At 45.9% G+C, this 13,087-nt stretch overlaps 1 protein-coding gene across 9 annotated transcripts in view; it reads right to left on the bottom strand.

Annotated features, from left to right (window-relative positions):
* LOC144495195 (ciliogenesis and planar polarity effector 1-like) overlaps positions 1-13,087 on the bottom strand; it is a 216,085-nt gene that overhangs the window by 112,582 nt on the left and 90,416 nt on the right. For 7 of the 9 annotated variants that reach the window (XM_078215228.1, XM_078215235.1, XM_078215229.1 and 4 more), the window contains exons 19-21: positions 12,370-12,515; positions 9,338-9,474; positions 3,640-3,773 (exon numbers count right to left, since the gene is read on the bottom strand). In XM_078215228.1, the coding sequence (XP_078071354.1) occupies positions 3,640-3,773; positions 9,338-9,474; positions 12,370-12,515 (417 nt within the window). Of the gene's footprint in view, positions 1-3,639; positions 3,801-9,337; positions 9,475-12,369; positions 12,516-13,087 lie in introns of all 9 variants that reach the window. The other 2 variants (XM_078215234.1, XM_078215232.1) reach the window with 2 other exon arrangements.

Raw genomic sequence — 13,087 nt, 5'->3', positions numbered from 1 at the left:
GGCGAACCTTTGGTGTCCCCTTTGTAGAGGTGATAATCTCTGGCGTTTTTGTCTTTTCACTAACACCACTGGTGGTGCGTTTAACCCATGTTGATGTAGGAACCAGAGGTTGTCTCTCTCTGTCTGATCTGAGGTGTTGCTTTCCTCAACAGTATCTGTTGGTGTGGGATTGCAGGAAGGTTCAGATCCAGGGCTTTGTACAGTTGAACCTCAGCAGATTCTGAATCCAGCGGATCTGTTTTCCCAGCCAACAGTCGGTCCACATGTCTCCTCCAGATAATGTCATCTCTGGTCTGGATACGATAAGAAACAGGTCCAGTCTGTGTAAGGATTGTGGCAGGAACTCATTCCTCCCCTGTGGAGTAATTCCTAGCCAAAACTCCTTGTCCTTGGTGGGAAACGCTATGCTTTGCTTGCGAATCCATTTGTTCTTGTTGCTGTTGTACGATCTTTAGTCTCCTGAAATTTCAACACATTGAATTCAGAGCGTAGTTGCCTCTAGATCATTAGTAACGTCCAGTTCTGGTCGCCGCACTACCAGAAGGACGTGGAGGCTTTGGAGAGAGTACAGAGAAGGTTTACCAGGATGTTGCCTGGTATGGAGGGTCTTAGCTATGAGGAGAGATTGGGTAAACTGGGGTTGTTCTCCCTGGAAAGACGGAGGGTGAGGGGCGACCTAATAGAGGTGTATAAAATTATGAAGGGCATAGATAGAGTGAACAGTGGGAAGCTCTTTCCCAGGCCGGAGGTGACAAACACAAGGGGTCACGGGTTCAAGGTGAGGGGGGCAAGGTTCAACACAGATGTCAGGGGGACGTATTTTACACAGAGGGTGGTGGGGGCCTGGAATGCACTGCCAAGCAAGGTGATTGAGGCGGACACGATGGGATCGTTTAAGACTTATCTAGATAGCCACATGAACAGACTGGGAATAGAGGGATACGAAAGAATGGTCTAGTGGGCACATGAGAGGCGCACGTTTGGAGGGCCGAGGGGCTGTTCCTGTGTTGTATTGTTCTTTGTTTAATGCAGGAGAGGTCTAGGTGGTGGAATGTGCACTATTCCTACACACTGGGATGAACTGATCAGCAAACCTGCTCTCAAGACATGTTTTATGACTTGGCCAGAACGTTCTGCTAATCCATTGAAGCAGGCTGATACGGTGCGGACTTAATGGCCGTGAACTTATGACCTCATCCCACCCGACCTTTGGTGAGGCAAGGTGGTAAGATCGGGCAGAGGTGGAGAATCAGGCTGGTGCCCGGTTTTTTGCCTCCCCCAATCTCACTGGCGAAATCAGCTTTACCCCCAGAAAGGGTACGGAGCCAATTGAAATATTCCGAGTCCCAGACGCTATTGGCCGGGATCGCTTATCCGTACCTCCTCACCAGTCAATGTTCTCTCCAACGAGAATAATGGATGGTTCCCCCCAATGAGGACCAGACATGATTGATTGGTTTGATTTATTATTGTCACATGTGTTAGTATACAGTGAAAAGTATTGTTTCTTGCGTGCTACGCAGACAAAACATACCGTACATTGAGAAGGAAAGGGGTGCGGAATGTAGTGGTACAGTTATAGCTAGGGTGTAGAGAAAGATATGACAATGAAATGAAAATAAAAGGAGGAAGCCAAGCTAAATACTCGAAAGCGAGGTCTGTACCATGTACTATTGGGCTGAAGGTGGAAGCTGACCTGGAATGATTTGTGAAGACGGGAGTGTTGGAACTTGTCGGTGGGCCACACCAATAGGTCCAGTCATCAGGAGGGATGGATGTCAGGATTTGCAGAGGCTTCAAGGTAGCCATTAATTCAGTGTTATGTGTGGAACAGTACACGGTACCCACATTGAAGACTTGTTTGCGGGATTGGCTGGAGGCCAACATTTTAGCAAAACTGACCTGAGCCAGCTTACTGACACATGAATGTGGACAAGCAGGTCCCGGAAACTTCTGACAATCATGACATAACTGTCATATCTTTCATTCTCCATCATAAACAATTGAATAAAGAGAACAAAGAATAGTACAGTACAGGAACACCTTCAGCCCATCAAGCCTGAACCAACACATGACGTCTTTTGCCTCTACGCGGTCCGTATACCTCTATTCTCTGCCTATTCATGTATCTGTCAAGGTGCCTTAAACATTGTTATTGTATCTGCTTCCACCATCCCCTCTGGCAGTGCATTCCAGACACTTATTCCAGGATATTATCTGTAAGGTATGATTCTGTGAGAATCATTGTGTCAGGCTGTTGCGTGACTGGTCTGTGAGACAGCTCTCCCAATTTTGGCACTAGTCCCCAGATTTAGTAAGGACGACTTTGCAGGGTTGACAGGACTGGGTTTGATCTTGTTGTTTCCGGCGCTTCGACCCCAAATGATCTGCCCAGTTTCACTCCTCTCAGACGCAATGGAAGGTATCTTCAATGTGAAAATGGATCTTTGTCCCTGCGATAGGAAGGTTGGTGAGGATGAGGTCAACAAGTCTTGATCCCCCAAAGCCTCTCCACCATCCACAAGGCACAAATCAGGAGTGTGATGGAATACTCTCCTGAATGAGTGCATCTCCAACAACACGCAAGAAACTTAACACCAGGGGCGGCATAATGGCACAGTGGTTAGCACTGCTGCCTCATAGTGCCAAGGACCCGGGTTCGATTCCCGGTTTGGGTCACTGTCTATGTGGAGTTTGCACGTTCTCCCCGTGTCTGCGTGGGTTTCCTCCGGGTGCTCCGGTTTCCTCCCACAGTCCGAAAGATGTGCTGGTTGGTGCATTGGCCATGCTAAATTCTCCATCTACACCCGAACAGCGCTGGAGTGTGGCAGCTAGGGGATTTTCACAATAATTTCATTGCAGTGTTAATGTAAGCCTACTTGTGACTAATAAATAAACTTTACTTTTTAATATAAGCCTACTCGTGACACTAATAAATAAACTTTAAAACCATCCAGGATAAAACAGCCTGCTTGATTGCTACCCCTTCAAAAAACATTCACCCCCTTCCACCCCCTCAAACAGTGGCAGCAGTGTGTACCATCGACAAGATGCATTGCAAGAACTCACCAAAGCTCCTTAGGAAGCACCTTCCAAACCAAGACTACTGTCATTTAGAAGGACAAGGCAGCAGACACCTAGGAACACCACCACCTGCAAGTTCTCCTCCGAGCCACTCACCATCCTGACTTGGAAATATATCATTTGTTCAGTGTCACTGGGTCAAAATTCTCAAACTCCCTCCCTAACAGCACTGTGGGTGCACCTACACCATATGAACTGCAGCGGTTCAAGAAAGCAGCTCACCACCACCTTCTCAAGGGGCAATTAGCGATGGGTAATGAATAAATGCTGGCTGGCTTGCCCCTCGCTGCCCACTTCCCATAGGTTAATAAAACAAATTCTCTTGCACTTGGAAATGAAAACCAAACAAAGTGGCGAGTTACTTGGTTAACTCCGAATCTCTGCTGCTACATCCTGGAACAATCAGCTGACATTCCCACCATCTGGGAACCATCATGAATGAAGCAATAATCCCACCCACCCTCCAGCACACATAAGCATTGACAGAGAGCTCACTGCTCAAACTCAGCCTCTCCACCACTAAAACACAGTGCCCTTTAGAATCAGGAGCAATACCTCAGGGTCTCTTTCCCTTCCATCTGCTCTTCCAGTTCTCCGGGTTCGTTGCTGATTGGCTCATTTATCCCTTGTCCAGGTTCCTTGCTGACGTGATTGTCGTGCGGAGTTTCCACATCCAAGCTACGGTCCATCTGAAAACACAAAGCAGCTTCAAAATTCTGTGGGAGAGAAACAAATTGATCAATAAAATTAATAGTGGTTCATGTGGACGTCCCAAGGATTATCATCACTACTCAACTCAAGTTCAGGGCTCTGTCCTACCTAAAACAATGGGACCCTTCTAGAACTAAACTCTGCATTCCAAGGCACTGCATGAATTCAGCAAACAGAGAGATCTGGGTTAAACAACTCTTCCTCACCAAGGGAAGCCACCGTTCCAATAGAACATAGAACATAGAACATTACAGCGCAGAACAGGCCCTTCGGCCCACGATGTTGCACCGACCAGTTAAAAAAAAACTGTGACCCTCCAACCTAAACCAATTTCTTTTCGTCCATGAACCTATCTACGGATCTCTTAAACGCCCCCAAACTCGGCGCATTTACTACTGATGCTGGCAGGGCATTCCAATCCCTCACCACCCTCTGGGTAAAGAACCTACCCCTGACATCGGTTCTATAACTACCCCCCCTCAATTTAAAGCCATGCCCCCTCGTGCTGGATTTCTCCATCAGAGGAAAAAGGCTATCACTATCCACCCTATCTAAACCTCTAATCATCTTATATGTTTCAATAAGATCCCCTCTTAGCCGCCGCCTTTCCAGCGAAAACAATCCCAAATCCCTCAGCCTCTCCTCATAGGATCTCCCCTCCATACCAGGCAACATCCTGGTAAACCTCCTCTGCACCCTCTCCAAAGCCTCCACATCCTTCCTGTAATGTGGGGACCAGAACTGCACACAGTACTCCAAGTGCGGCCGCACCAGAGTTGTGTACAGTTGCAACATAACGCTACGACTCCTAAATTCAATCCCCCTACCAATAAACGCCAAGACACCATATGCCTTCTTAACAACCTTATCTACTTGATTCCCAACTTTCAGGGATCTATGCACACATACACCTAGATCCCTCTGCTCCTCCACACTATTCAAAGTCCTCCCGTTAGCCCTATACTCAACACATCTGTTATTCCTACCAAAGTGAATTACCTCACACTTCTCCGCATTAAACTCCATCCGCCACCTCTCGGCCCAACTTTGCAACCTGTCTAAGTCTTCCTGCAAACTACGACACCCTTCCTCACTGTCTACCACACCACCGACTTTGGTGTCATCAGCAAATTTGCTAATCCACCCAACTATACCCTCATCCAGATCATTAATAAATATTACAAACAGCAGTGGCCCCAAAACAGATCCCTGAGGTACACCACTTGTAACCGCACTCCATGATGAATATTTACTATCAACCACCACCCTCTGTTTCCTATCCGCTAGCCAATTCCTGATCCAATTTCCTAGATCACCCCCAATCCCATACATCTGCATTTTCTGCAGAAGCCTACCATGGTGAACCTTATCAAACGCCTTACTAAAATCCATATATACCACGTCCACTGCCTTGCCCCCATCCACCTCCTTGGTCACTTTCTCAAAAAACTCAATAAGGTTAGTAAGGCACGACCTACCTGCCACAAAACCATGCTGACTATCACCTATCAATTCATTACACAATGGTAGAGTGCTCATCAGGGAATACAGCAGCTATCCTGTATATCCCACTTGAGCACAATTACTTGACATGCTCCAGTCTGTAGCCTACTCCCGTGAATCTGTTATTCTAAACGCTATCCTGAACTCTCGCTTAGATTCCAGTCTGTAACTCACTCCCGGATATCTGTTATTCCATATATAAACCACCCCGAACCCTTCGATTAGATTCCAGTCTGTAACTCACTCCTGGGTATCTGTTATTCCATATATAAACCACCCCTAACCCCTCGATTAGATTCCAATCTGTGACTCACTCGCGGGTATCTGTTATTCTATATATAAACCACCCTGAACCCCTCGATTAGATTCCAGTCTGTAACTCACTCCTGGCTATCTGTTATTCTATATATAAACCACCCTGAACCCCTCGATTAGATTCCAGTCTGTAACTTACTCTCGGGTATCTGTTATTCTATATATAAACCACCCTGAACCCCTCGATTAGATTCCAGTCTGTAACTCACTCCCGGGTATCTGTTATTCTATATACAAACCACCCTGAACCCCTCGATTAGATTCCAGTCTGTAACTCACTCCCGGGTATCTGTTATTCTATATATAAACCACCCTTAACCCCTCGATTAGATTCCAGTCTGTAACACGCTCACAGCTGTCTGTTATTCTATATATAAACCACCCTCAACCCCTCAATTAGATTCCAGTCTGTAACTCACTCCCGGGTATCTGTTATTCTATATACAAACCACCCTGAACCCCTCAATTAGATTCCAGTCTGTAACTCACTCCCGGGTATCTGTTATTCTATATATAAACCACCCCGAACCCCTCGATTAGATTCCAGTTTGTAACTCACTCCCGGGTACCTGTTGTTCTAAATATAAAACACCCTGAACCCCTCGATTAGATTCCAGTCTGTAACTCACTCCCGGGTACCTGTTGTTCTATATATAAACCACCCCGAACCCCTCGATTAGATTCCAGTCTGTAACTCACTCCCGGGTATCTGTTATTCTGTATACAAACCACCCTGAACCCCTCGATTAGATTCCAGTCTGTAACTCACTCCCGGCTATCTGTTATTCTATATATAAACCACCCCGAGCCCCTCGATTAGATTCCAGTCTGTAACTCACTCCCGGCTATCTGTTATTCTATATATAAACCACTCTGAACCCCTCGATTAGATTCCAGTCTGTAACTCACTCCCGGCTATCTGTTATTCTATATATAAACCACTTGAACCCCTCGGTTAGATTCCAGTCTGTAACTCACTCCCGGCTATCTGTTATTCTATATATAAACCACTCTGAACCCCTCGATTAGATTCCAGTCTGTAACTCACTCGCGGGTATCTGTTATTCTATATATAAACCACCCTGAACCCCTCGATCAGATTCCAGTCTGTAACTCACTCCTGGCTATCTGTTATTCTATATATAAACCACCCTGAACCCCTCGATTAGATTCCAGTCTGTAACTTACTCTCGGGTATCTGTTATTCTATATATAAACCACCCTGAACCCCTCGATTAGATTCCAGTCTGTAACTCACTCCCGGGTATCTGTTATTCTATATACAAACCACCCTGAAACCCTCAATTAGATTCCAGTCTGTAACTCACTCCCAGGTATCTGTTATTCTATATATAAACCACCCCGAACCCCTCGATTAGATTCCAGTCTGTAACTTACTCTCGGGTATCTGTTATTCTATATATAAACCACCCTGAACCCCTCGATTAGATTCCAGTCTGTAACTCACTCCCGGGTATCTGTTATTCTATATACAAACCACCCTGAACCCCTCAATTAGATTCCAGTCTGTAACTCACTCCCAGGTATCTGTTATTCTATATATAAACCACCCCGAACCCCTCGATTAGATTCCAGTCTGTAACTTACTCTCGGGTATCTGTTATTCTATATATAAACCACCCTGAACCCCTCGATTAGATTCCAGTCTGTAACTCACTCCCGGGTATCTGTTATTCTATATACAAACCACCCTGAACCCCTCGATTAGATTCCAGTCTGTAACTCACTCCCGGGTACCTGTTGTTCTATATATAAACCACCCCGAACCCCTCGATTAGATTCCAGTCTGTAACTCACTCCCGGGTATCTGTTATTCTGTGTACAAACCACCCTGAACCCCTCGATTAGATTCCAGTTTGTAACTCACTCCCGGGTACCTGTTGTTCTATATATAAACCACCCCGAACCCCTCGATTAGATTCCAGTCTGTAACTCACTCCCGGGTATCTGTTATTCTGTATACAAACCACCCTGAACCCCTCGATTAGATTCCAGTCTGTAACTCACTCCCGGCTATCTGTTATTCTATATATAAACCACCCCGAACCCCTCGATTAGATTCCAGTCTGTAACTCACTCCCGGCTATCTGTTATTCTATATATAAACCACTCTGAACCCCTCGATTAGATTCCAGTCTGTAACTCACTCCCGGCTATCTGTTATTCTGTATATAAACCACTCTGAACCCCTCGATTAGATTCCAGTCTGTAACTCACTCCCGGCTATCTGTTATTCTATATATAAACCACTCTGAACCCCTCGATTAGATTCCAGTCTGTAACTCACTCCCGGCTATCTGTTATTCTATATATAAACCACCCTGAACCCCTCGATTAGATTCCAGTCTGTAACTCCCTCCTGGGTATCTGTTATTCTGTATATAAACCACTCTGAACCCCTCGATTAGATTCCAGTCTGTAACTCACTCCCGGGTATCTGTTATTCTATATATAAACCACCCTGAACCCCTCGATTAGATTCCAGTCTGTAACTCTCTCCCGGGTATCTGTTATTCTGTATATACACCACCCTGAACCCCTCGATTAGATTCCAGTCTGTAACTCACTCCTGGGTATCTGTTATTCTGTATATAAACCACCCCGAACCCCTCGATTAGATTCCAGTCTGTAACTCACTCCCGGGTATCTGTTATTTTATATATAAACTACCCCGAACCCCTCGATTAGATTCCACTCTGTAACTCACTCCCGGGAATCTGTTATTCTATATATAAACCACCCTGAACCTCTCGATTAGATTCCAGTCTGTAACTCTTGATATGTAGAATAACTGTAAATTGTCCTTGAACTGAGTGGCTTGCTCAGCCATTTCAGAGGGCAGTTAAGAATCGACCACATTGCTGAGAGTCTGGAGTCGCATGTAGGCCAGACCAGGTAAGGATGGCAGATTTCCTTTCCTAAAGGACATTAGTGACCCAGATGGGTTTTTACAACATCATCAGACAACACCATTAGACTTTTAATTCCAGATTTTTTACTGAATTCAAATTTCACCTCAATGCCAAATGCGGGCAATTGGGTTTAGCTTCGGGGTTTAAAACAAAAAGGGCGGCATGGACAAGTTGGGTCGAAGGGCCTGTTTGCATGCTGTAAACCTCTATGACTCTATGCTGTGGCGGGATTTGAACCCGGGTCCCCAGAGCATTACCCTGGGTCTCTGGATTACTAGCCCAGTGACAATACCACCACACCACCACCTCCCTGTACAGTTCACTTTACAAATGTTGGGGTGGTAGGAGGGTGGGCTGTACAAGTTCTGTGTACTAATTGTTAGATATCATTGAGTAAATATTAAAGATTTCAGAAGCTCTTCAATATTTCAGCATCAGGGTGAGATTCCTTACATGGAGCAGATACATCTGACAGTGGATCACCACAGTGGATCACCACAGTGGATCACCACATCTTCTCAGGGACAATCACAGTGGGCAAGAAATTCTGGCTTTTTCAACAATGCCCACAGCCCACAGAATACAAAATGCCAGTGGAGATCAGCACTGATAACGGAGTGGAATCTGGATACAAACATTAAATATTCCCTCCCATCACCCAGAGCCTTCCAGCCTATGGCCACACTGACTATTACCTCCCAGTTAACTCATCCAATCCCCAGCTCCTGTCATGAACCATAAACCTGTACACTCTCGAATTCTAAAGCTAAACACTTGATCTTCACAGTTACCTTCTCTCTGCTGCTGTTTCTGGGTTTGGCTTTTATACTGATCGATATACCGGGGCTGAAGGGGGTGCAGGGCTTTGGTCCAGGATCCTCCTCCTCTTTGTACACACAAGTATTAATGAGTTGTTCACCTTCATCACCTGCACAAGCACCAAGATTCAATGTTAATGCTGGCCCGAGGCTGCACTGTAATTACCGACAGGAACTGTTCATGCTCAGTTCAATTTCATCACCCCCAGTTTCAAACCTCCAATCAGCTGTTACGCTGCCTGACAACTCAAGATGCGAAAGGTTGTAAAAGCAAAATATTGTGGATGCTGGAATCTGAAAATGCTGGGAATACTCAGCAGGTCTGGCAGTGACTGTGGAGGCAGAAAGAGAGTTAGCGTTTTGAGTCCAATATGACTTCTTCAGAGTTAACTCTGTTTCTCCCTCCACAGATGCCGTCAGACCTGCTGAGTTTTTTCATCATTTCCTGTTTTTACTTTATATTAATTGTGCCAAAGGTTGTGTTGCCTGTCCAGTGACAAGGACAGAGATATCTCCTCAAGACTAGAGACAAACTTGTCGTGGGAAAGGGAGGATCCAGTTGTTGTGGCCCATGCAGGAATGATGTTCAGCGGTGAGAGTTTGAAGAGATAAGGTTCAAGCTAAAACGCAGAACCTCAAAAGGTAATAATCCATGGATTGTTACCCGAGGCACATTGTCAATCGACAGAGGGTCAGCTATATTAAGAAATTACACACATGGCTCAAAGGTCGATGTCTCTGATTCATGGGGCATTGGCACTACTACTGGGGGAAGAGGGAATTGGTACATACATTGTGATGGGTGCCACTTAAACTAAATATTCAAACGAGAACTTTGAAGGCCGAAGTGGAGAAGGGTTCCATGTGAACAGCAGTTGAACATGGGTCAGTCGGTCCTAAGAGGTAGGCGAGTGCCGTTCCGAAGGGACACAGTTTTACCCGGTAAAGCGAATGACCAGAGGCCTTGGGGCCGAAACGATCTCAATTGTGTAACTAGGACAGTGAATAAAGATGGGATGGAAGGTTTGGGTGAAGCAAGAGTCAGAAATCTAAAACATTCAGGTAATAGAGCAGTACAGTGGGTTAGGACAGAGAAACAGAGAGGGACATGATGGGAAAGAGCCTGTAATGGTTATAGTATATCAGCCAATAAGGTCCATGCAGGGAACAGCAATTAAACAAATAAATAAAGAGACTTTATTTGAACGCATGAAGCATTCAGAATAAGGGATGAACTGCAGCACCAATAGAGATCAATTGTAAATGACTGTCACTGAGACAGAACAAAGAACAATACAGCACAGGAACAGGCCCTTCGGCCCTCCAAGCCCGCGCCGCTCCCTGGTCCAAACTAGACCATTCTTTTGTATCCCTCCATTCCCACTCCATTCATGTGGCTATCTAGATAAGTCTTAAACGTTCCCAGTGTGTCCGCCTCCACCACCTTGCCCGGCAGCGCATTCCAGGCCCCCACCACCCTCTGTGTAAAATATGTCCTTCTGATATCCGTGTTAAACCTCCCCCCCCCTCACCTTGAACCTATGACCCCTCGTGAACGTCACCACCGACCTGGGAAAAAGCTTCCCACCGTTCACCCTATCTATGCCTTTCATAATTTTATACACCTCTATTAGGTCACCCCTCATCCTCCGTCTTTCCAGTGAGAACAACCCCAGTTTACCCAATCTCTCCTCATAACTAAGCCCTTCCATACCAGGCAACATCCTGGTAAACTTCCTCTGCACTCTCTCTAAAGCCTCCACGTCCTTCCGGTAGTGTGGCGACCAGAACTGGACACAGTATTCCAAATGTGGCCGAACCAACGTTCTATACAACCGCAACATCAAACCCCAACTTCTATACTCTATGCCCCGTCCTATAAAGGCAAGCATGCCATATGCCTTCTTCACTACCTTCTCCACCTGTGACGTCACCTTCAAGGATCTGTGGACTTGTACACCCAGGTCCCTCTGCGTATCTACACCCTTTATGGTTCTGCCATTTATCGTATAGCTCCCCCGTACGTTAGTTCTACCAAAATGCATCACTTCGCATTGATCTGGATTGAACTCCATCTGCCATTTCTTTGCCCAAATTTCCAGCCTATCTATATCCTTCTGTAGCCTCTGACAATGCTCCTCACTATCTGCAAGTCCTGCCATTTTCGTGTCGTCCGCAAACTTACTGATCACTCCAGTTACACCTTCTTCCAGATCGTTTATATAATGGTTACAAAGTGACCAAGAATGAGAAATAAATAATCCAGGGTATACAACCTTTTGAAAAGACGGGCAGAATGGAAAATTGGGAGAAGTGGTCATGATAGGAAAAGCTGAGATGAAGTGAGAAACGATCTTGGCTCAGCCGATCAGGAAACAGGATGGGTGCAAATCAGAAATAAAAAGGGTCATCCAGATAATGTCTGTTCTCCCCGTGTCTGCATGGGTTTCCTCCGGGAGCTCTGGTTTCCTCCAAAGACGTGCTGGTTAGGTGGATTGACCATGGTGGATGCGTGGGGTTACAGGGATGGAATGGCGGGGGGGGGGGGGGGGGGGGGGGGGCGGGTGGGATGCTTTTGGAGAGTCTGTGCAGACTTGATGGGCAGAATCGCTTCCTTCTGCACTGTGGGGATTCTATTCAAAGAACAAAGAAAAGGACAGCACAGGAACAGGCCCTTCAGCCTCCAAGCCTGCACCAAGGTCCAGTACAGGATCAGGCCCTTCGGCCCTCCAAGCCTGCACCGACCATGATGCCCTAACTAAACTAAAGAAAAATAATCTCGAGTCACATGTGGACCAGACCAGACTTCCTTCCTTAAACGACGTTAGTGACCAGATGATTTTTACAACACTCGATGATAGTTCCATGGTCACCATTATTGAGGCTAGTTTCATTATCCCGATTTATTAATTGATTTCAGATTTCCCCAGCTGCTGTGGTGGAAACTCTCTCTCACGCCCCATTGCTGGGCTCACACTATCTCACACTCACACACACCCACCCACCCCATCTACAAGTGGCGTGTCCTCCATCACCATTTGCTGATTCCCCTTCTTCAGTTCCACTGTCAGAGTCCGATGTCAGCTCCTGTGGAGGACTGTGATTGGTGTGACTCAGATCCTGCTTCTGAAAGTCTTCTGCATCATCCGACCTGTCAGTGATGGAGCACAGGTTAAAATTACACATGGCCTATTTCACACATGGGATGAAACCCTTCCCAGTGTGGTACTGAAGAATGTAAGAAGTCTCACAACACCAGGTTAAAGTCCAACCTGGTGTTGTTAAACTTCTTACTGTGTTTACCCCAGTCCAATGCTGGCATCTCCACATCAAAACTCAAGGAACAACCAAGATGTAGCAGTTGCACATGGGTTAGAGGGCAAGAGGACAGATACACCAATCATAACGCAGGACAAACAACAGATACACCAATCACAGTGCAGGACAAATAACAGATACACCAATCACAGTGCGGGACAAATAACAGATACACCAATCACAGTGCAGGACAAACAACAGATACACCAATCACAGTGCAGGACAAATAACAGATACACCAATCACAGTGCGGGACAAATAACAGATACACCAATCACGGTGCAGGACAAATAACAGATACACCAATCACAGTGCGGGACAAATAACAGATACACCAATCACAGTGCAGGACAAATAACAGATACACCAATCACAGTGCGGGACAAATAACAGATACACCAATCA

This window comes from Mustelus asterias, chromosome 6 (genome assembly GCF_964213995.1).
Source record: "Mustelus asterias chromosome 6, sMusAst1.hap1.1, whole genome shotgun sequence".
Taxonomy (NCBI): Eukaryota; Metazoa; Chordata; class Chondrichthyes; order Carcharhiniformes; family Triakidae; genus Mustelus; species Mustelus asterias.
This window is presented reverse-complemented; position numbering and strand designations above follow the sequence as displayed.